Here is a 25692-nt window from a genome sequence, read left to right as displayed (position 1 = left end):
ATATTCTGTGGGGGTGATACTGAATATTCCATTGCCTCCCAAATTTTTATCCAATGGTTTTAGCATCCATTGATGTTTTTTGCCTTAATTATTACTTTAGTGGCTGCAGAAAAGCGATTTTTTAATTCTTTCATTTCTCCTACATTTATTAGTTGGCATTTTTCTATGAAGAAGTACATTTGCTCCCTGACTTATTTGTCTTTTAATTTTATTCTTTGCTATTATTCTGCGGATTCAGGGATTTTTCTTTTGTTTTTAAGTATAGTTGATTTACAATATTGTGTTAGTTTCAGGTGTACAGCATAGTGATTCTGGCTTTTTTGAGGATTATATTCCATTATAGATTTTTACAAGATATTGGGTATAGTTCTCAGGGATTCTTTTTTCATTCAATTTGTTATATTCTGTTGCTTGTTCATTGTGATGCTCATGTTTTAAAATTTGACCAGTGAGAGCCCCTTCAAGCTGGATCTTGTGTCCTTTTGATATGTCTCCATCTGTTTTTGAGCATTTTCTTACTGTTACAACAAGATACTTTAGGCTCACTTTTTACCTTCCTTGCTATAACTCTGGAATTCACTATTTCCCCAAGAAGTCCTATTCCATTTTAGCAGGGAATGATATTAGAAAACAAAATTTGGTTGCTGCGGGTGCTTCTTTCTACCAGATTGTCACTGCTTCTAGACTCTTTCAGTGGATGGAGCTAGAGACACCATATATGTGTGTGTGTATATATGTATATGTGTGTATATATACTTAGGTATAATTTATTTTATTTTTAATATAAGCATGAGTTCATAGTACTACCTCCTAATCCCCAAAGGTTCTTTTTCTCCTTATTCCACTCTATATTTGTATCTGTTTCCTCATAGTAAGGTCCCTGGTTCCCTAAAAGTTTCAGGATGTTTACATTTACTTATTTGTTCAGTCTTGTAGCAATAAAATTGCTACACCATTATCTTTACCAGCAACCAACCAACTAAAGTTGCAGATATTTCTTTGCATTTCTTTTTGTCCCTAGGATTTCATTTAAAACTGTTTTGAATTTTACTGAATTGGGAAGAAGTAGAAAATATGAACAGACGAATTACCAGTAATGAAGTTGTATCAATAATTTAAAAAGTCCCGGGCTTCCCTGGTGGCGCAGTGGTTGAGAGTCCGCCTGCCGATGCAGGGGACACGGGTTCGTGCCCTGGTCCGGGAGGATCCCACATGCCACGGAGCGGCTGGGCCTGTGAGCCATGGCCGCTGAGCCTGTGCGTCCGGAACCTGTGCTCCGCAACGGGAGAGGCCACAACAGTGAGAGGCCCGCGTACCGCAAAAAAAAAAAAAATTAAAAAGTCCCAACGAACAAAAGTATAGGACCAGATGGCTTCACAGGAGGATCCTACCAAACATTTAGAGAAGAGTTAACACCTATCATTCTCAAACTGTTCAAAAAGATTGCAAAGGAAGGAGTATTTCCAAACTCATTCTTTGAGGCCAGCATTACCTTGATACAGACACGGACAACACAAAAAAAGAAAATTACAGACCAGTATCACTGATGAATGTAGATACAGAAATCTTCAACAAAATGTTAGCAAACTGAATTCAATAATACATTAAAAGAATAATACACCATGATCAAGTGGGATTTATGTCAGAGGTTCAAGGGGGTGGTTCCACATCTGAAAATCAGTGTTATACACATTAACAAATTGGAGAATAAAAATTAAATGATCATTTCAATAGATGCAGAAAAAGCCTCAGACAGAATTCAGTGTCCATTTATGATAAAAAGCTCTCCGCAAAGTGGGTTTAGAGGGAACATACCTCAACATAATAAAGGCTGTATATGATAAGCCTGTAGCTAACAACATAATGGTGAAAAGCTGAAACCATTTCCTCTAAGATCAGGAACAAGATAAGGATGTCTACTTTTGCCATTTTTATTCACCATAGTATTGGAAGTTCTAGCCACAGCAAACAGGTAAGAAAAAGAAATGAATCCAAATTGGAAAAGAAGAAGTAAAAACTGTCACTGTTTGCAGGTGACATGATACTATAAATAGAAAATTCTAAAGACATCACCGAAAAACTACTAGAGCTCATCAGTGAATTCGGTAAAGGTGCAGGATAAAAAATTATTATACAGAAATCTGTTGCATTTCTATACACTAACAATGAACTATGAAAATAATCCTATTTACAATTGCATCAAAAAGAATAAAATACCTAGGAGTAAACCTAACTAAGGAGGTAAAGGATCTGTATTTGGAAAACTATAAGACACTGATGAAAGAAATTGAAGATGATACAAATAGATGGAAAGAGATAAACATGTTCATGAATTAAAAGAATTAATGTTATTAAAATGACCATACCACCCAAGGCAATGTACAGATTCAATGCAATCTCTATCAAAATACACGTGGCACTTTTCACAGAACTAGAACAAATAATTTTAAAATTTGTATGGAAATAGAAAAGACCTTGAATGGCCAAAACAGTCTTGAGAAAGAACAAAGCTATACGCATCATGTCCCCCGATTTCAAACCATACCACAAATCTACAGCTATCAAAACAGTATGGTACTGGCACAAAAGCAGACACATAGATCAGTGGAACAGAACAGAGAGCTCAGAAATGAACTCATACGTACATGAGCAATTAAACTATGACAAAGGAGACAAGAATATACAATGAGGGAAATATAGCCTCTTCAGTAAATGGTGTTGGGAAAACTGGACAGCTATATGCAAAAGAGTCAAACTGGACTACTCTCTAACACCATGTACAAAAATAAATTCAAAATGAATTAAAGACTTAAATGTAAGACCTGAAACCATAAAACTCCTAGAAGAAAACATAGTATGCTCTTTGACATTGGTCTCAGTGATATTTTTTGATATATTCCTTCAGGCAAGGGAAACAAAAGCAAAAATAAACAAATGGGACTGTGTCAAACTAGAAAGCTTTTGCACAGTGAAGGAAATGATCAACAAAATGAAAAGGCCGCCTACTGAGTGGGAGAAGATATTTCCAAATGCTCTGTCAGATAAGTGGTTAATATTCAAAATGTAAAAGAACTCATACAGCTCAACATAAAAAACACAAACAGCCCAATTGAAAAATGGCCAGAGGATCTGTAGACATTTTTCCAAGGAAAACATTATAGATGGCCAAGAGGCACAGGAGAGATACTCAGCATGGTTAATCATCAGGGAAATGCACATCAAAACCACAATGAGATGTCACCTCACACACAATAGCCTTTATCAAAAGAAAACAAATAAAAAGTGTTGGGGAGGATGTAGAGGAAAGAGAACCCTTGTGCACTGTTGGTGGCAATGTAAATTGGTGCAGCCACTAAGGAAAACAAGATGGAGATTCCTCAAAAAATTAAAAATAGAACTGCCATATGATCCAGCAATTCCACTTCTGGGTATTTACCTGAAGAAAACAAAAACACTTGAGATATGTGCACCCTTATGTTCATTGCAGCATTATTTACAATAGCCAAGATATGGAAGCAACTGAAGTTCCCATCAGTAGATGAATGGATAAAGAAGATGTGATCTATAAATATTTATAATGGGAAATTACTCAGCCATAACAAAGAATGAAATTGTGCAATTTGCAACAATATGGATGGACCTAGAAGGTATTATGTTAAGTGAAATAAATTAGAGAAAGACAAATACTGTATGATTTCACTTATATGTGGAATCTTAAAAAACAAACAAACAACAAAGCAGAAACAGAGTTTTAGATACAGAGAACAAACAGGTGGTTGCCAGAGGGAAGGGATTGGGGGGGAAGGAAAGAAACAGGTGAGGGAGATTAAGAGGTACAAACTCCAGCTGCAAAGTAAATGAGTCAAGGGTTTGAAATATACAGTGTGGAGAATATGGTCATAACTATGTAATATCTTTGTATGGTGACATATCTTAGCTAGATTCATTGTGGTGATCAGTTTCAAATGTTATAGAAATATCAAATCACTATGTTGTGTTACAGGAACTAACATAGTGTTGGAGGTCAATTATACTTCAAAAACAAACTCAGAAAAAGAGATCTGACTTGTGGTTACCAGAGATGGGGGGTGTTGGGGTCAGGATCTGGGTAATCGGATGAAGGCAGTCAAAAGGTACACACTTCCAGTTATAAATAAGTACTAGGGAGGTACTGTACAACATGATTAATAAAATTAACAGTGCTGTATGTTTTATATGAAAGTTGAGAGTAAATCATTAGTTATCACAAGAAAAATAATTTTTTTCTATTTCTTTAATTCTGTATCTATATGAGATGATGGATGTTCACTCAACTTACTGTTATGATCACTTCATGATATATATCAAATCATTATACTGTACACCTTAAACTTGTACAGTGCTGTATATTAATTATACCTCAGTAAAACTGGAAGAAAAAATTTGTCATTAATATATCAACTTAAAATAAGTACCGGATGGGTACTTAAACAATGTACCTTAAGTAATTAAAAATTTTAGATGAAGAACCTCCTTTCTACTTGCTAATTTTCTTTTAAAAATTTTTTTATCTAGTAGTCACATATTGTTGTGATACAGCAATTTGTTATTTTTTACTGAATCCTGTTTCAGTACAGTTGCAGATGTCCTGAGGAATATCGTTTTGCCTCTACAAACAGAGATATACTTCAAATTGAGTCATACTTAAATTTCATAATAATTTTAGGGCAGCTCAAGTGGAATTACTGGAATTACTGCTTTGGGGAAAACTTTATTTTAGGCAGAGATACTGATGTTGAAAGACACAGGAGAAAAGAATAGAACTGACATATTAGATGTGAAAATAAGTCAAATCAGAAAAAAATTAGAGAATAAGAGCTACAACTAGAATATTAGTTTTTATAAGCTTATATAGTTCTATATGTTATTGTTCTATAAGCTTATAGTTCTATAAGCTTATAGAACTTAATATTAGTTCTTATAATCATTTAATTTCATTATGAGCTTCTTGGCAGCCTTGTTTAAAAGAGGAAGTATTCAGTGTGATGACTTATTGTTTAAGAAAAGGTTTTTTATTATTGAATTATAGGAGGAATTTTGTTGTGGGAATCATCCGTTTTTGAAGTAAATGTTCACGTTTTTCTTGCATGATTATTTTAGTGCTGTTGAATACATAAAATTAAATCATAGTTTAAATAAGGCATTTCTGTTGTTTTCTGATCTTTCAAGAATTAAATTTAGGGAAACATAAGGAAATCGGTCGTTAACATAGACCCTAACAGATACAGATAAGTTTGTATGTTGCAGCACCATGGCCCTAGAGGTCTATTTGAAACCTGACTGTTGGTGATATACAGTTATTAGTTGGTTCAAGTGTGCTGGAGGATAATAAATGTTCTTTGTTTTTATTTTTGAGTACCAAAGTGTAGATGTTTTATGGTATTTATTAAAGAAAGAATCAAATACTTTTTGTGGTTCTGATGGGAGACCAAAGCAAGCACACACTATTTCCATAACCTCAAAATAGTTTATATTCTTTTATAAATTTATTAGAAAATTGTGCATGTAAGAAAGAACTTGAATACACATTTGGACACTTAGAACATTTTTTTAAACACTAAATTGCTTTATTTGCATGATATTAAACTGTGCAAATCAGGATGTTTTATCTTTGAATGTTTATTTGTACTTATAAAAGTCCTCAAGAATATATTGGTTTTGCTGTCCATTCTCATTTTATGATTATAGTTTCCCCCAGTCTTGATTGACTTTAATTTTCTGATTTGATTTGATTTATGAATCATAAGGCTGGAAATACTCCACAGTATAACCTGTTTTTTCCCTTTGGCCGCCAACAGGACTTTCAAAACAAAACAAAACATAACCAGGACAGATGATTAAATCTATCTCCTGGGAAGAGTGTGTTGACAACATTTTTCATTATCTATTTAACCAAAATTCCTGCTGCTATAAATAAACTATTTTCCTTGGTTTGTTCTTAGTGACAACAGTATGACAACATACTGTCATGATTATAGAAATGACACCCTCATTTACCCTTTCTCCCAAAAGACTTTTTCTTTTTCCATACAATTTCGACTACTGTTACTAACCCAAGTTAATTTTAGATTCTATTGCTGAAAGCCTCAGTTTTGCCATTTATTGAGGTGCTAATTGAAATATTAATGTATTTAGAGCAGAAATGTCGTTTTTTAGGGAATCTAGAGCAACAGCAAAGCTGAGGTCAAACTGCCATAAGGATGGACACCAAGGAAGCTGTGTTTGGGACAAAAAGAAATCAAGATAAGGTAGATGCAAAGTAGAGAAAAGCACTGGACCCTGGGGGGAGAGGGTGGTAGGTGGGAGTGGGTTGTATGCCTCTAATGGCAAAGAATAGCTAGATTTCTGAAGAGGAAACCACAGAAGGCTTATAGGAAATATTAAGAATTATGGGTTTAAGTACTACTTTCCCTTTGAATATAGAAGTTTTAGTTGACTTTTAGCTAGCAGAACATTTAAAAGTTCATAAGGTTAAGTATTTCAGTGGGGTGGATCCTAATATTCTGGGCTAATGTTTCCTGTCTGGATAGTTGTGGAAGACACTGTTGGTTTAGTTGATAAAACCGTTGCCAAAACCCAACTTCAGTGCTAATGCCTGTTATTACTTGAAAGTTGAAAGGGAATCTCCGATTGAAGCGTTAAAGTGACAAAATGAGTACAGAACATTTAATTTTTCCTTTTCTTCCTGTGATGTAAAGGTTGTGTTTCTCTTCATAGCAACATGAACCGTGAAGACCGGAATGTGCTGCGTATGAAAGAACGGGAAAGGCGGAATCAAGAAATTCAGCAGGGGGACGACGCCTTCCCACCTAGCTCTCCTCTCTTTGCTGAGCCATACAAAGTTGTAAGTTGTCTGTTGAATGTTTTTTCCCCTGTAACATAACATTTTTTGCTTTTAAAATTTTTAAACTTGAGTTTTTATATTAGAAAGAGTTATTATGTTACACCTTTTAACAGTTTTTCCTTTTCTCATAATAGAATATACTTTTTTGATGTAAACTTTTCATTGCAGTATAACATACTATAGAAAAGTACACAAAGTAAGTGTTACAAATGAAAGAATTTTCACCACATGAGCATCCTCACATAATTAGTACACAAATCAAGAACTACAGCATCACTAGTACCCTAACGTCATCCTCACAACCCCCCATCCCTACCCCCATTGCTACCCTATACTCTTGAAATATGGTCTGGAGTAGCTCAAACATTCATATCTGTATTACTGGCTCTACCACTAACCCTGAGCAGGCATTTCACCTTTCTGAGCCTTGAATTAAATTAAAAGTTTGTGAATCACTATGCATTGTCTGCTGTTTCCTTGGCTGTTTGGGTATAACATCAAAGACAAATATTTCATAGATTCTTTTGTTTCTCCCTATTTCTTGCCATTTGCTTACTTAGTTTACTAAGTTTCAGTGATTATTAGTAAGTTTGAATAAATGTGTCTTCAGCATCAATCTGATTCTTTTTCTGTTATTATATACTAAATTCTGATTTTCTATATGTTTAATGCTTAATTAACAATATCAAATTTAGATTAAAGCATGTTATCAAACGTTCAATAAATTGAACTAATTGCTTTTTTTTTTTTTTTTTTTTTAACTATCATGGTACTTGATTTGGGATTACATAAAACACTGAATCTGATGACTGTTGTAGCTGTAGTGGCCACAAATGTCTCTCTAATGTTTGACTTGGCTTTGGATTTCATTGGAAGTATTATTATAATTTAAAGGCTTGTACTGTGTATAATAGTTGTAATACTATGTATTGCAGCACTAGTGACCATTGTTGGCTTTATAGTATGAGATTGAGAGTGGGTTAGACTTTTTTCTGATGAAATATGAATGTAACGACATATCCTGGGTTTACCCTTATAACATTTGGTGTTTGTAGAAACCATTTGGGAGCTTTATAAAAACCATTTATTCAGAGCTTATAAGGATTGTCCAGTGAAGGCCAGTTATACTAACATCATTTATGAGTGTAACACAAAACTTTGGGATAAAAGACATTTTGGAAAAAAACAGGAGTTTGGTCCAGATTCTTTGAATCATACTACAATTTATTTTGTAATTACATTGTAATGAATTGGATTTGATTTCTGATCTTGATGTTGTCAATAAATTGCTGTAGATTTACCTCTCAGACTGATTTTCAAATAATCTAAAGTCATTACTGATTCCTGCCAACCTCAAAATAAATAGTGGTGGTTCAGGCTTTTCTGTTTGTTTCAAAGTCTTGATTTCCCTTTTAATGTAATCAGTCAACTTTTTTCTTTCATGTATATGAATACAAAAGAGTCCTAAAGCTTGTAGACATCTTAGACCTTACTATTCAAGAATAATTCTTGAAACTTAAAGTATGTATTATTGACTTCAAAAGTTGGAGCATTTGATGGTCAGAATTAATAGTCAAGATTTAAAACTTTATTACTGGATTTTCCATGCTTAATTTGTTGTTGATTTTTATTAACTTCTTGAGTCACAGTAACAGAAGGAATTCTAAAAAGTCATTTGCGTATAACTTGTTTAACTAAGTTTTTATTTCTGCCTCTAACTATAACATTGAATTATAAGGAATATGATGTTTTCCTAGACTGCCAAAATGTGCGTATTGGCTAATCTGTGACTTGGAACTTAATTACATAAAGGCATAATTTTCCTGCTTTTCAAAAGATTTTACTACTGTTCCAATATATTTATTGGTGAATTTGGATTTTTAAAAAATCTCCTGTAGTCTATTGTGTATATTTCTCAGTGTCCTCTAGGATATTTGTGTTTCAACATGAAGGTTTTTCACTTTCAGTTCATTTTTTTATCATAAAAATATATACATTTGGAGTTTGTTTTGAGATTTTAACCTTAAGATATGAGATGAGACTTCCTTTTGAAAAGTTCCATTCCATTTGAAGTTTGTAAAGTTAGTTTAGAAGCATCTTTTATTTCTAGTTTTGCTAATTTTATTTTACAATTGTTTTTGTAGACTAGCAAAGAAGATAAGCTGTCAAGTCGTATTCAGAGTATGCTTGGAAACTACGATGAAATGAAGGATTTCATAGGAGACAGATCTATACCAAAGCTTGTTGCAATTCCCAAGCCTACAGTACCGCCGACAGCAGATGAAAAATCTAACCCAAATTTCTTTGAACAGAGACATGGGAGCTCTCATCAGAGTAGCAAATGGACTCCAGTAGGACCTGCACCCAGCACTTCTCAGTCTCAGAAACGGTCCTCAGGTTTACAGAGTGGACACAGTAGCCAGCGGGCCAGTGCAGGTGCCAGCAGTGGCGCTAATAGCAGTGGCCAGAGGCATGACCGTGACTCATACAGCAGTGGTGGGAGCAGTAGCCGGAAAAAAGGCCAGCATGGATCAGAACACTCCAAATCACGCTCTTCCAGCCCTGGAAAACCCCAGGCTGTTTCTTCATTAAGCTCCAGTCATTCCAGGTCTCATGGGAATGATCACCATAGCAAGGAACATCAACGTTCCAAATCACCTCGGGACCCTGATGCAAACTGGGATTCTCCTTCCCGAGTACCTTTTTCAAGTGGGCAGCACTCAAATCAGTCTTTCCCGCCTTCATTGATGTCAAAGTCCAGTTCAATGTTACAGAAACCCACTGCCTATGTGCGGCCTATGGATGGACAGGAATCCATGGAACCAAAACTGTCCTCTGAACACTACAGCAGCCAGTCTCATGGCAACAGTATGACTGAACTAAAGCCCAGCAGCAAAGCTCATCTCACCAAGCTGAAAATACCTTCCCAACCATTGGATGTAAGTCACACATTTAGAGCTTTTTAACATTGTAACTATATGAAGCAATTCACCCTGAAATTATGTTTGAACTTGAACTGTCTCTTTGTCTTAATAGTAAGGAATGTAAAAGTTTAAGGAAAGACTTGTGATTGACTCCCAAGTGAATCTGTAGAGCTCTTAGCTGCCCCTCTTGAGCAGTAGAGAAAATGTCATTCATTGTTCTCAAATATTAAAATGACAAGTCAGTTACAGAATTAAAACATGGTCTATCAATACCTTAGATTTCCTCGTTTTGATTTTATGGAATAATACATCTTGTGTTCTTTTGTTTTAAAAAAAATTACTTCTCTTCTCATTGTGATGCTCATCAATGAGATGTGGGCATGATTCGTTGCAGTGAATGTTGGAACTTTTTTGGGTACATGAAGATGGTAATGTTTTATGGTTTGGAGGCCATGATCCTTTTCTCTGGTTACACTTAAAGGTTTGAGGCAGCTGCTCCAGGCATAGTGGTGGTTTGAAATTTACAGTAGTTATAACTATGTACCAAAACATGCTATTCAGAATAACCAAAGAAGTGAGTATTCATTGTGAAATAGCTGAAATTTTATCTTTTAATCTAGTTTTTGCAATAAAAAATATTTTAAGTAATATCAGTAGCTGAAAATCATAGCTTAAAACGGTGGGGGAAGGGATCAGGAATAGGTAAAATGCTGTCTTAAGGACATTTAAAAATCTTTCTTGTGGCCTTGGGAAACTCATTGTTTGTAGCATTTGTCATATAATTACTCCTCTCAAGAGAACAGTAAAGTGGTAACTTGTTCTTTCTTCAAATAATATAACATGATCCTTAGAGTTAGACTTCACTGTAGCTCTCCAGTTCCTGTTTGTACTTCAGAATAAAATTAACTTTCGAGATTTAAGAAATACCATGTAAAATGTCCAGCATGTTCCAGACAACTAATCTTTCAATAATATTGGTTTTATTCTGTTTGTTATTTATGTGAAATGATGATCTCAGTACCATGGTATATTTTGTATATAAACCAGCTTTTAAATTTTTGACAAATTGTTCACCTGAAAAAAGTACATTTTAAAAATTATTTCTAATCCAAGTGTAAGAAAGATAAGATTCCTTTTTTGGCTGCGTTGGGTCTTTGTTGCTGTGAGGGCTACTCTTCGTTGCGGTGCACGGGCTTCTCATCGTGGTGGCTTCTCTTGTTTTGGAGCGTGGGCTCTAGGCGTGTAGCCTCAGTAGTTGTGGCACACGGGCTCTAGAGCGCAGGCCCAATAGTTGTGGCGCAGGGGCTTAGTTGCGCTGCGGTATGTGGGATCTTCCCGGACCAGGGCTCGAACCCATGTCCCCTGCATTGGCAGGCAGACTCTTAACCACTGCGCCACCAGGGAAGTCCTTAAATTTTTTTTTAAGGAATCTTATCTTGGGACTTTCCTGGTGGCGCAGTGGTTAAGAATCCGTCTGCCAATGCAGGGGACACGGGTCGAGCCCTGGTCTTGGGAAGATCCCACATGACGCGGAGCAACTAAGCTCGTGCACCACAACTATTGAGCCTGCACTCTAGAGCCCGTATGCCACAACTACTGAGCCCACCTGCCCCAACTACTGAAGCCTGCGTGCCTCAAGCCCATGCTCTGCAACAAGAGAAGCCACAACAATGAGAAGCCTGCGCACCTCAGTGAAGAGCAGCCCCCACTCGCCGCAACTAGAGAAAGCCTGTGCGCAGCAACGAAGACCCAATGCAGCCAAAGATAAATTAATTAATTTAAAAATTTTTTTAAAATATAAAGTTCTTCCAGTCATGTACAGCTTGGTGATTAAAATTTTTTTAGTGCTTGAAAATTTGTATTTAAGGAAATTAGTCCAAAGATTCTAATTAGTGTTCTGACTTAGAGTAGTGCGATACTAAATATGCCTTTAATTTTAATCTCATTTCTAATAATGTTAAAGCTGTGCAACAAATGATGAAAATCTAATAAGAAATGACTCCATATCTAACGTGTGTTTCTTTTCCTCTTTCTTTAGGCATCTGCTTCTGGTGATGTGAGCTGTGTGGATGAAATTCTTAAAGTAAGTTTTTTAAAAAATAGTTTTAGTCTCTTTAATTATGATGCTTTGCTACCTCTTACCCTCCTTCCCTTTGTATTTCACAAAGTGTCTGAAACTGCAGCAGATTGCTTACATGTATAACCTGATTATGGCCGTCAAAAATAATTGACTCTGTTCTACTTATATTCATACTTAAGTTCTAAATCACTTGGTTTGTTTACTATTTGCCCTCAAAAAGCTGGGGTTTTTTGGTTTGTTTTTTTGTTTTGTAAGTAAAAACAAACTCTAGTCTTAACAGCTTGCTTTGAAAAGAGGAAGAAACCAAATATAAACTGTACCTTCTCAGGTTTATTGGTTAATAATTTGAAGTACTAAAAATCTCAGTAGTTATCAGTCAAACCATTGTGTTGAAAATAGCTTGCTTTGTAGTTCATCTGTATATACTGGTCAAATCCTACGATGAAAGATCTTCTCTGAATACTACACATTTTGAGTGTTTAATGGAATATGTTTAAACTTGACACATGACCAAAGAGTACATTCTTCTGTTGGGAAAAGAAAACGTTGTCCTTTGGAAGAAGAGAAAGTCCAGTGAACTGAGTGACAGTGACTGCTTTTGGCTCAATAGACAAAAAGCATCAGTCACATATTAATTGTATTTTTTGTGTACACTCTTGAATTTTTGTGTCTGTACTTGTATTTCACTATGGATACTTTTGAAAGACTACTTGTAATGGCTGCTTCCACTTCATTTTCTCCTTCCTTCCTTTAGCTTGCTAAAATCTCTTTTACTTCTACCATTCTGCTGAACTTGTTTCTCCAAGGTCATTATCTTCCATGTCATCAGAGGCTTCATTTGAGTTCTTTCTGCTGTTTTGAAGAATTTTTATTTTTTTCTTCAGAAAACATCATCCTTTCTTCCTTGACTGTTGTCGTGCTTCTCTGTTCTTATTTTCTGCACACCTTTCTTGTCTCACATTCTCTGCCCTTTGGGAACACTTGTGTCTTCTCTTATCTCTTAAATATGAGTGCGTTGTCTAGCCTCTCCTCTTTTCTTTCTCCTCTTTGATGTGATTTTCCTCCATCCTTTGGGATTTATCTGTTAGACAGCTATTCAGTCTTTCCTGCTTTGGCCTCCTTTGGGTTTTGGTTTGTGTCTCTTAATTGCTTCTTAGCTGGGTCTCCATTTGGATTTCTCCCTGCTTCTTCAGACTCAACATGTCTAAAGCCATATTTATCAGAGTTAACTTCTGTTAGTAGTATCTCCATTCTCCCTTGCTTATAAGTGTAGAATCCTAGTTATTTTCCACTTCTTTCTCTCATGTTCTATTTAATCACAAAAACTTCATGTAGACTTTGAAAATTCCTTGAAAATATTCATTCCTTCATTTCCATTTCTGCCACTTTGAGCTTCAGTAATTGTAATATACAGTCCTCACTCTGCCTGTCTCCAGAGTTTCCCTGCTCATCTGTCTTCTGTATTGCTGCCAGATTCTTTGCTTTAATCCTTTGTCTTCATAAAATGATATCCTTCTTAGAAGTTTTCAGTGGCTCTCTAAGGACCCTAGAAAGAATAGTGTGCAAATTTAACATTTTAAATGTTAGGCTGTCCACAGGCCAGTTTCACCCTCTCGCACTATTGATTGACCACTTTGCCAAACTGGTTTCCCTAAGCCGTACACTTTCTTGCTCTTTCATCTTTGTAAAGTAAACTTTCATGGAATGTGTTTCTCCTTCCTCTTCAGTTATACATAGATTCTGTTTTTTCTTAGAATCCCACTGAAATCCGTATTCCCCCTGTATCAGGCCATCAGACTACAGTGATAACTCATATTGCATTCATTTTTCAGTTGCCATGTACATAAAAAGTTTAAGGGAGCATATATCTTTACTCCTAAATCCTCAAAAATGCATGGCACTTTAATACCTGGAAGAAATCTTAGATTTTCTTATATTTAATTATATCTTTGATGTTACTGACCATTTATTCTACATTTTATGTATATGCAGGACTTGGCACGTGGCCTTGGGTATAATAGGTGCTCAGTCATTTGATGGTGGGGAGTTAAATAGATTTTCTATTGAGAGTATTTTGGTATTTGAGGTGTAAAATGCCAACATTGAAAACCTGGGGCATATGAGTTTCTGTTTCTTTTCCCTTCCCTATGTACAGCGTGCAAGGAAGTTCAGGTCTACATTCCCTTCGCGTTTTTTTTTTTCCTCTTCTTTTTTTTTTGGCTGTGTTGGGTCTTTGTTGCCGTACGCAGGCTTTCTCTAGTTGTGGCGAGCAGGGGCTACTCTTCATTGTGGTGCGCGGGCTTCTCATTGTGGTGGCTTCTCTTGTTGTGGAGCACAGGCTCTAGGTGCTCAGGCTTCAGTAGTTGCAGCACACAGGCCCTAGAGTGCATGGGCTCTAGAACGCAGGCTCAGTAGTTGTGGCGCACGAGCTTAGTTGTTCCATGGCATGTGGGATCTTCCCAGACCAGGGATCAAACCCGTGTCCCCTGCATTGGCAGGCGGATTCTTAACCACTGTGCCACCAGGGAAGTCCCCCTTTGTGTTTTCTTGATATTTGTAGTCATATTATTTCTGGGAACCCCATCACGAACTTAAAGGAAAAAAAGTTTTTCTAATCTAAAAGTAATACATGTTTATTGTAAAAAATGATGTATTAATTCAAAGCTTACTAATTGAGTACCTACTGTGTGTCAAGCACTAGGGACATAGTGGTGATAATAGTGATAGTGTTGCATCCTTTGAGCTGACATTCTCGAGCAGGATGTAGGAAATAATCAATTATATACAATTACTTCAGAAAGTGAAATGCTATTAAAAAATAAAGCCTTGTAAGAGGATAAAGAGCAAGTTTAGTGCAGGTGGCTGTTTCAGAAGATTCAAGTGGTAGAAGCTGCATCAAGTGCCCTTGTCTCTTCCTCCTTCAGTCATTCTGTTGTCCAGAGGTAGCCACTGTTAACTGTCTTCCAGAGATTTTTTCATCGATAAGCATTTACGAGGATATACACTATGATGTGTATTTGCCACTTAATAGTAACTGTGGATATCATTTTATTTCAGTAGGTAGCTTTCTCATTTTTCTGTCTGCTTGGTGTTCCATTGTATGAATGTCTGGTAATCTAATCCTTTGTTGTTGGATATTTAGGTTGTTTTCATTTTTTAAAAGTGTGAACCCCTTGAATATGTATCTTTACATAACTGTGTGGGTATAGCTATAGGGTAAATTCCTAGAAGTTATATCACCTTTAATTTATTGTATTTTCTCAGACTACTTGATGGCTTACTTTGAACTAAATGCCAGAGATAAAACACTCCCTCCTTATTCTGATACCTCTCTCTTTCCTGCTTCTCTAACATATACATTGTGATTATATCCAAACCTCTACTTGGACATACTTGGCATATGATTAGACAGAAGGCATTGAATAAAATCAGACCTATGGCCTTTCTTGTCTGTTTTCCTCCTTGTGTGCTTTTGATAGCTCTCTTCTTATTTCCTCCACCTGACCAAAATATCCTTTCAGTGAATGGGCTCTGTAGCCAGACTACCTAGGATCAAATTTTGCGTCCATTACTTACTAAGTGTGTGACCTGGAGTAAATAACTTAATCTCTGTGCTTCAGTTTTGTCCTACATAGAGTCAGGATAATAACGGTATCTACTTCATAATGTCATTATGATGACCAGTTGAGTTACAAACATGTAAAATAACAGTATCTGGCCCATTAAAGGTACGCAGTAAATGCTGGCTGCTTTTCTTACTGTTAATCCCTTCCTCCCACTCCCACAGCAAGCTCTTCCTCAGTAGCATTTTACTAGCCTTGTGTTTGATTACAGGCTGATTTCTATAACTGTTCACAGGTCTTACCATCTTAACTCTAAGCTCCTTGAAGCTAGAGAGTGTAAACTGTTTATCTTCCTATTACCTACCCCATAACATACATAGTGCCTTGCACACACTGTGCTTAATTAATATTGATTGATTAAATATGTATACTTTTGGAGGAGCAATCACGAAACCAGCATTTATAATACAAATCTGGTTTTTAGCTGTGTAATTTTTATCCTTGACCTGCTTGAAAACAAACTGTAATAATTACATTTCAGGAGATGACGCATTCATGGCCTCCCCCTCTAACGGCTATTCATACACCATGCAAAACCGAACCTTCCAAATTTCCTTTTCCAACTAAGGTAAGTAAATGAAGTGTGTCTGTATACTGTAAGAAAACTCTAAATGGCTTGACTAAAATCATGTGAATTCAGAATTATCTTGCCATTCTCATTCTAGTGGGAGATAGATAATAAATAAGTGAATAAATAGGTAAGTTTGGATAGTGATATTACTATGAAGAAAATAAAACTAGAACATAGAATCGAGATTAACTTGGATTGAGAGATACTTGGAAAATCTTTGAAGGCAACATGGGAAAGAGACTTAGAAGCTATCAATGTTTGTTGCAAACTATTATGATATGCTAGGCCACAGATGATAAGGACTTCCCAAACTGTTTGTATGAGGAACTCCTTTCCAGAAGACACAACAACCGTACTTACGTCATATGGTAAAGGTTCCTCAGACAACAGTTCCAAGCTCATCTAAAATGAGCAGATTTGGTTTTTTTACATTAATTTATACTTATACAAATAATGCAAAGATATATTCTCCTTGTGAAAGTTTGGGCAGGACCCCTAATAATAGTCTTCCCTATATTCTGTCTCCTACATCTCACCAGAGCTACTTCATACATACGTTTACAAGTCTTTTCATATACATTTACATACACATGTAATATAATTGTTACATACTTGTATTTTCTCATTTGTTTAATTTCTGTACAGATACAGTCTACTATATTTTTCATCAGTCAGCAATAGGTCTTAGAGATTTTTTCATGTTATTTTATGTGTGTATATATATATATATATATAGAGAGAGAGAGAGAGAGAGAGAGAGAGAGAGAGAGATTATATATAGATAATATATTACATATAGAGGTATTTCAGTTCTTTTAACTGCATCCATTTTATAAGTATATCTTACTTTATTTAGCCATTTCCTGTTGGTATTTAACTTGTTGCCAAGTTAAATTGTAAACATTGCTATAGTGGATAACTTTGTTCATGCCTTCTTGTGTGCATATGAGTTTCTTTTGTGTAAAGAGCAAGAAGTATAGTTGTTGGATATTGAGGGTATATAGTTAATATATTCTCTCAAATCCCCTCCATAGTGATTGTACTAGTCAGTACTCCCACTTGTATTCTCTGTTATTCCTTACATGCACAGCACTATTTGTTATTTTAAGTACCAGTTTTTTGAGTGGGAAATGGCATTCCATTTCCTAGATTGCTAGTGAGCTTCATCATCTTTAGTCCATTTAACTTCTATGTGGATGAATTGGCCTATTTCCTCTGCCTTTTGGGCTACGTCTTTCACTGAATAAGTTTCAGCAGAATTTCTTGTTTTGTTTTGTGTTGTTTGAATTCTGGATTCAAATAATTTGTTCCATATACTGCAAATGTTTCTCCCAGTTAGAGCCCTTTTAAGTTTTATGGTCTAGAAGATTTTAATTTTGATGAATAAATTTATCTTTTTCTTCTATAAAGCTTTTGCTTTTTAATGTCTTGTTAAAGAAAGCTTTTCCTTCTCCAGGATCATAAACATATCTTCTTATTTTTCCTTTAATGTGATTGCAGTTTTGTTTTCTTTGTTTATATTTAGCCCAGTTTATTTTTGTAAGTGATGTGGGGTATATCACTCACATCTGCCTATATGTGTGCCATACCACTCTTTTACTTTCTTAAGTCAACTTTGTTTACACATAAAAAATGCACATATATTTAATGTACAGCCTCAGTTTTGATAGACATATGCACCTGTGTAACCACCACGTTAATCAAGAATTAGAACATTTCTGTCACCCCACAAAGTTCCCTCAAGTTCCTTTCCAGTCCCCCTCACCCCCACCACTGGCTGCACACAATGGCTGACCTGTTTTATGTTGCTATAGGTAAGTTTTGCTTTTTCTAGAATTTCATATAAATGTACTCCATACAGTGTATACTTTTTTTGCATATTTATTTGCGTTCTTTTGCTCAGTATATACTTTTGGAATTCTTCCATGTTCTTGAATATATCAGTAATTTTTTCCTTTTTATTCATAGTTCATTTTTATTTCTGTTGTATGAAAATACCAAAATTTATTTATCCATTCACCTGTTGATGAACATTTGGGTTGTTTCTAGATTTGGGCTATTAAGAATTAAGTATTTATAAACATTCACTAACAGTCATTTCTGTGTTTATATTTTCTTTTCTTATGGGTAAATACTGAGTCATATGGAAAAAAGTAGAATTGCTGGGTCATGTGTTAAGTGTGTGTTAAATTGATTGTATCACACTCCTACCTTATCCCACTCCCATTTCCCAGCAGTGTATGATAGTTTCATTTGTTCTACATCCTTGCCTACATTTTCTATTGTCATTCTGTTTAGTTTTAGCCATTTTAGTGGGCATGTAGAGGTATCTCATATTGATTTTAATTTGTATTTCCCTTATGACTAATGATGTTGAACCTCTTTATGAGCTTATTGGCCATTCTTTTTGAAATACCAGTTCAAACTTTGGCCTTTGCCGTGTGTGTGTGTGTGTGTGTGTGTGTGTGTGTGTGTGTGTGTGTGTGTGTGTGTGTGTGTGGTGGTTGTGGTGATGCCAGAGTTGGGTGGGTGATGATTGTAGTTTTGTTTTGTTTTTTCTAATAATGTCTTTGGTTTGATATCAGGATAGTGCTGGCTTCTTAAAAGGAGCAAAGAAATGTTCCCTTCATCTCTATTTTCTGAAATAATTTGTGAAATATTAGTATTAATTCTTCCCTGTATGTTTAATATAATTAATCAGTGAAGCTGTCTGTACCCCTAGTAGTCTATACTGGAAGGTTTTAAATTACAAATTAAATTTCTTTATTAAATATAGAGCTATTCAGATTTTCGATTTCTTCTTATGTCAGTTTTGGTAATTTTGTTCGTTTCAGTCAAATTTATTGGCACAGTTATTTATAATCTATACTTACTATTTAATGTCTGTAAGATATATAGTGAAGTACTCTTTTCCCTGCTATTGGTGATTTGTAGTTTCTCTTTCTTTTTGTTTTCCTTGATTTGTCTAGCTAGACCTTTTTCAGTTTTGTTGGTCATTTCCAAGAACCATCTTTTAGTTTTTTTCAGTTTTCTGTTTCTTTGATTTTTGCTTTTACTGTGATTATCTTCTTCTTTCTACTTATTTTGAAGATTCTTTTTTTAAATTTTTTATTTATTTATTTATTTATAGCTGCATTGGGTCTTTGTTGCTGCACGTGGGCTTTCTCTAGTTGTAGTGAGCAGGGGCTACTCTTCGTTGCAGTGCGTGGGGCTTCTCATTGCAGTGGCTTCTCGTTGCGGAGCACAGGCTCTATGTACATGGGCTCCAGTAGTTGTGGCCCGCAGGCTCTGGAGCGCAGGCTCAGTAGTTGTGGCGCACGAGCTTAGTTACTCCGCAGCATGTGGGATCTTCCCAGATCAGGGATCAAACCCGTGTCCCCTGCATTGGCAGGCAGATTCTTAACCACTGCGCCACCAGGGAAGTCCCTTTCTACTTATTTTGGGTTTAATTTGCTTTTCTCCTGATTTCTTAAGTTGGAAGCTTAGATCATAGATTGTAAACATTTCTTGTTTTAAGTATATAAAACTATCAGTTTCCCTCTAAGCCCTGTTTTAAATGTACCTCACAAATGGTGATATATTGTGTTTTTATTATCATTCAGTGCAGAATATTTCCTAATTCCCTATGTGACTTCTTCTTTGTTTTATTTAGAAATATGTAGGGGTTTTTTTTGTTTTTTTTTTTGGTACGCGGGCCTCTCACTGTTGTGGCCTCTCCCGTTGCGGAGCACAGGCTCCGGACGCACAGGCTCAGCGGCTGTGGCTCACGGGCCCAGCCACTCCGCGGCATGTGGGATCTTCCCAGACCGGGGCACGAACCCGTGTCCCCTGCATCGGCAGGTGGACTCTCAACCACTGCACCACAAGGGAAGCCCAGAAATATGTAGTTTTATTTTCAAGTATTTGAGGATTTTCCAGATATTATTCTGTTACTGATTTCTAATTTATTTATATTCTTGTCAGAGAATATATGCTGTAGAATTTCAGTCCTTTTAAATTTATTCAAATGTTTTAAGGCCTAGTAAATGATCTCTCTTGGTGACTCTTCCATGTGCACCAGACACAGTATGTTCTATATGTGTCAGTTAGATATGGTTGGTTGAGAGTAGTTAAGTCATCTATATTTTTACTGACTTTCTATCAACTTGTCCTCTCAGTTACTGAAAGGAGAGTGATGACATCTGCATCTGTATTCGTGGTTTTGTATGTTTCCTTTCAGTTTTGTCCATTTTGGGCTCATGTATTTTGGAGCTTTGTCCTTAGGTACATATATATTTAGGATTTCTGTGTCTTTCTGATGAATTGATCTCTTTTTTTCATTATAAGATTTCCCTCTATGTATCTGGTATTAATGCTTGTTCTGAAGTTTATTTTGTTTGATCATATAATAATTCTATTTTTAGTTTTCTGAGTAACCTCCACACTGTTTTTCATAGTGGCTATACCAACTTATAGTCCCACCAACAGTATAGGAGGGTTCCCTTTTCTCCCCACCCTCTCCAGCATTTGTTATTTGTAGACTTTTTAAAAATTAATTAATTAATTTTTTGGCTGTGTTGCATCTTCGTTGCTGTGTGCGGGCTTTCTCTGGTTGCGGTGAGAGGGGGCTACTCTGTTGCAGTGTGTGGGCTTCTCATTGCAGTGACTTCTCTTTGTTGCAGAGCACAGGCTCTGGGCACGTGGGCTGCAGTAGTTGTGGCATGTGGGCTCAGTAGATGTGGCTCACGGGCTCTAGAGCACAGGCTCCGTAGTTGTGGCGCACGGACTTAGTTGCTCCACGTCATGTGGGATCTTCCCAAGACCAGGGCTCACCCCGTGTCCCCTGCATTGGCAGGCAGATTCTTAACCACTGTGCCACCAGGGAAGTCCCTATTTGTAGACTTTTTAATGACGGCCATTCTGACCAGGGTGTGGTGGTACCTCATTGTAGTTTTGATTTGCATTTCTCTAATAATTAGCAATGTTGAGCATCTTTTCATGTGCCTGTTGGCCATCATCTGTATGTCTTCTTTGGAGAAATGCCTATTTAGGTCTTCTGTCCATGTTTTGATTGGGTTGTTTGTTTTTTTGTTGTTGAGTTATATGAGTTGTTTGTATATTTTGGAAATTAAGCCCTTGTTGGTCGCATTCTTTGCAATATTTTCTCCCATTCTGTAGGTTGTCTTTTCATTTTGTTTATGGTTCCTTTTGCTGTGCTATTTAGTTTGACAATCAACTCTCCTTTGTCTGATATTCATATAAAAGCCACTCCAGCTTTTTAAGAATTTATGGTTAACATGGTTTAACATTTTCTTTTCTTTTATTTTTAATCTTTTTGTGTCTTTATATTTAAAGTGAATTTTTTATAGGTGGCATATAATTGGGTCTTGATTTTTTATTTACTCTGCCCATGTAGTGTGTAATCTTGGCACATTCAGAAGATTTCCCTTGGGGCTTCCCTGGTGGCGCAGTGGTTGAGAGTCCGCCTGCCGATGCAGGGGACGCAGGTTTGTGCCCTGGTCCGGGAGGATCCCACATGCCGTGGAGTGGCTGGGCCCGTGAGCCATGGCCGCTGAGGCTGTGTGTCCGGAGCCTGTGCTCCGCAGTGGGAGAGGCCACAGCAGTGAGAGGCCCACGTACAGCAAAAAAAAAAAAAAAAAGATTTCCCTTTAATGTAATCATTAGTGTTGTAGGCTTTAAATATTCCATTTGCTACTTGTTTTCTATTTGTCCCATCAGCTTTTTCTTTCTTTGTTCCCTTTCTTGAGATCCTTTTGGGTTAAATAATTATTTTTTAATATTCTGTCTCTTATATTATTTAATAGCTATACCTCTTTTTTAATTGTAAATTAAAGCTTGAGTTTATCAGAAGACTTTGAATATAAGTTTGTAATTCTGGCTAATAGCTACTTTTCCTTTTTTTCCGTAACTATTTCATTGAGATGTAATACACATACCATACAGTTCATCCATTTAAAATGTACAATTCACTGGGTTTTAGTATATTTAGAGTTGTGTAACCATCACCGCAATTATTTTAGAACATTTTCATCACCCCAGAACGAAACCTTGTACCCTTTAGCAGTCACCCGCCTGTTTCCTCCAGCCCCACTCCCCACCCCCCAGCCTCTAGGCAACCACTAATCTTACATTATATCTCTGTAGATTTGCCTATTCTGGACATTTCATATAAATACAGTCATGCAACATGTGGTCTTTTGTGACTGGATCTTCTTGTTTTTTGTTTTTTGGCTGCATTGGGTCTTCGTTCCTGCGCACAGGCTTTCTCTGGTTGCGGCGAGCGGGGGCTGCTCTTCATTGCGATGTGCAAGCTTCTCATTGCAGTGGCTTCTCTTGTTGCAGAGCATGGGCTCTACACACGTGGGCTCTGGTAGCTGTGGCGTGCAGGCTCAGTAGTTGTGGCTCGCGGGCTCTAGAGCGCAGGGTCAGTAGTTGTGGCATACGGGCTTAGTTGCTCAGCAGCATGTGGGATCTTCCCAGACCAGGGATCGAACCCGTGTCCCCTACATTGGCAGGCAGATTCCAGGGATCGAACCTGTGTCCCCTGCATTAACCACTGCGCCACCAGGGAAGCCTGCTGTCATTTATTAAGTTGAGGAAGTTCCCTTCTATTTTTATTTACCTGAGGGTTCTTATCAGGAATGAATTTTGGATTTTTTGAATGTGTTCTTTGAATTTATTGATATAGTGAGAGGATTTTCCTTTTTTTTTGTCTGTGAAATGGTGACTACATTGGTTAATTTTAAACTTTTAAATCAACATTACATTTCCTGGTAAAAACTGCACTTAGTCATTATGTATTATCTGCTTTATGTAGTGTTGAATTTGATTTTCAAAAAAATTTTTTTTCAGAATTTTTGCACCTATGTTCCTGAGGGATACTGGTCTGTAATTTTCTTTTCTTGTTGTCTTTGTCTGGCTTTGGTATCAGAGTAATGCTGACCTCATGGAATGAGTTGGCACATTATTCTCTCTTCTCCATTTTCTGGAATAATTTGTATAGAATTAATATTATTTCTTCCTAAATGTTTGCTAGAATTAACCAGTGAAGCCCTATGAGTATTGAGTTTCCTTTGTAGGACAGTTTTGTAAAAATTGAATTTATAATCATGTTATCTATTTCTCCTTGCATCTGCTTTGGCAGTTGTGTCTTTCAAGGGATTTGTCCATTTTATCCACTCATTGTCAAATGTTGTCAAATTTATTGATGTGAAGTTTTCAATAATTTTCTTTTATTATACTTTTAAAAATCTGTTGTGATGCCACTTCTCTTATTCCTGTTATTGGTAATGTATTTCTTCTCTCTCTTTTTCATCTGTCTAGAGGTTTGTAAGTTTTATTGATCTTATTTTTAAAAAACTGCTTTTTTTCCCTCTCTCCATTGTTTTTCAATTTTGTTGCATTGATTTCTACACTGATCTTTATTACTTTTTTGTTCTGCTTTGTTTTGCTTTATTTTGCTCTTCTTTTAAAAAAATTCTTAAACTGGAAGCTAAGGTTGTTGATTAGAGATCTTTCTCACTTTCTAATATAGGATTTTAATGCTATAAACTACCTTCTAAGTAATGTTTTGTTTACATCCCAGAGATTTTGATATGTTTTCATTTTTGTTCAGTTCAACATAACTTTTTGTTGTTGTTGTGTTTGTTTTGTTGTGTTTTGTCCACATCATGCATGGCATGCAGGATCTTAGTTCCCTGGCCAGGGATCCAACTTGTGCCCCCTGCAGCGGAAGCACGGAGTCCTAACCACTGGACTGCCAGGGAATTCCGTCAACAGAAACGTCTGCTTTCTTTGATTTCTCCTTTGTTCTGTGGGTTATTCTGAAGTGTCATTTAGTTTCCAAATATTTGGAGATTTTTTCCATATATCTTCTGTTATTGATTTGTGGTTTAATTCCATTGTGGTCAGAGAACATACTTTGTGTGACTTGAATCCTTTTACATTTGTTAAGACTATTTTATGGCCCAGAATATTGTCTCTTCTGGTAAATGTTTCGTGTACCCTTGAAAAGAGTGTACCATTGTCAAGTGGAGTGTCCTGTAAATGTCAATTAGATCAAGTTAGTTATGGTGTTATTCAAGTTTTCTGTGTTTTTATTCTTTTTAATTCTCGTTCTGCCAATTATTAATTTATAGTTAATCTCCAGCTATTACTTTGAATTTGTCTCTTTGTCCTTACTTATTCATTCCTGCTTTTTCAAGTTCTGCTTTTAGGTGCTTAAACATTTGGGATTGTGATTAGCTCTAGATGAATTGGCCCCTTATCATTATGAAATGACCTCCCTTTAATCCTGATATTATTCTTTGCTATAAAATTTACTTTGCCTGATATTAATATAACCACTTAGCTTTCTTTTGATTAATGTTAGGTTGTATACCTTTTTCTATCCTTTACTTTTAACCTGTGTTCTTACATTTAAAATGCATTTCTTATAGGTAACGTAATTTTATCTAGAGCTTTTTTGTATTCAGTCTGACACTCTCCTTTTTTGGGGGGTATTTAGTCCATTTATATTTAATGTGATTATTGATATGGGTGGGTTTATCTCTGCCATCTTGCTTTTTGATATATACCTGCCCCATCTGGTCTTTTTTGCCTTCTTTTTGGATTGAGTATTTCTTATTATTACATATCAGTTTTGGCTTATTAGCTGTCATTCTTGTGTTATTGAATGTTTACTTCAGGGTTTGTAGAATGTATCTTTAACTTACTGAAATCTGTCTCAAGTAATACTAAGCCATTCTTTTCTATCATATAAAAATTTCTCAACATTATGCTTGTGTTTTTCACTTCTCCGCATCTGTTGTTGCATACATTTACTTTCATGTAAGTTATAAACCCCACAAAATTGTTAATCATTTTTAAAGTCTGTTATTTTTTAAAGAGATTTAAATAATAGGAAAAAAGGCTTTTGTATTTCCCCATATAGTTACCATTTCATTTGCTCTTTCTTCCTTTGTGTTAATCCAGATTCCTCTCTGGTATCATTTTCCTCCTACCTGGAGGACTTCTTTAACTTTTCTTTATAGTGCTTATTTGCTGGTGATAAATGCTTTTAGCTTTTGTATGTCTGAAATAAATTTTTATTTCACCTTTTCTTTTTTGTTTTTAAGATACTTTCACTAAATATAGATTTCTAGGTTGAAGATGTTGATCCATTGTCTTCTGGCTTGCATTGTTTCTGATAAGTAATTTATTGTTGTTCTTTCTTCATCTGTGTATAATGTGTCTTTTTTTTTTTTTCTGGCTGCTTTTAAGAGTATTCTGGTTGCAACTGATTTTAAGTTGTTCATTTATGATGTGTCTTGGCGTGATTCTCTTCATCTTTCTTGTGCTTGGGTTTGTTTGATTTTAGCTTCTTGGAACTTTGGGTTCATAGTTTTCATCACATTTGGAAAAATTTTTCTATTGCTACCTCAAAATATGTTTCTGTACTCACTTCTTTCCTTTTTTCCTCTTTAGAGACTCCAATTACATGTATATTGGGCCTCTTGAAGTTGTTCAACAGTGTAGCAATGTGCTCTTCATTTTTCTCAATCTCTTATCTTTTGTTGTTTCATTTGAGTTCTTTCTATGGCTGTATCTTCAGGTTCAGTAAACTTTTGTTC

General features: G+C 35.9%; 1 protein-coding gene across 1 annotated transcript in view; it reads left to right on the top strand.

Annotated features, from left to right (window-relative positions):
* The window catches only part of AFF4 (ALF transcription elongation factor 4), a 93480-nt gene that overhangs the window by 22957 nt on the left and 44831 nt on the right, over nucleotides 1-25692 (top strand). Inside the window, exons 2-6 of the mRNA XM_082650176.1 lie at nucleotides 6196-6287; nucleotides 6757-6883; nucleotides 9028-9822; nucleotides 11846-11890; nucleotides 15992-16078. Of these exons, the coding sequence (XP_082506302.1) occupies nucleotides 6761-6883; nucleotides 9028-9822; nucleotides 11846-11890; nucleotides 15992-16078 (1050 nt within the window). The 5' untranslated portion in view covers nucleotides 6196-6287; nucleotides 6757-6760. The remainder of the gene's footprint in view (nucleotides 1-6195; nucleotides 6288-6756; nucleotides 6884-9027; nucleotides 9823-11845; nucleotides 11891-15991; nucleotides 16079-25692) is intronic.

This window comes from Grampus griseus (genome assembly GCF_964374135.1).
Source record: "Grampus griseus genome assembly, chromosome: 3".
NCBI classification, from domain to species: domain Eukaryota; kingdom Metazoa; phylum Chordata; class Mammalia; order Artiodactyla; family Delphinidae; genus Grampus; species Grampus griseus.
The sequence above is the reverse complement of the archived record's forward strand: the minus strand, read 5'-3'. Positions and strand labels throughout refer to the sequence as shown.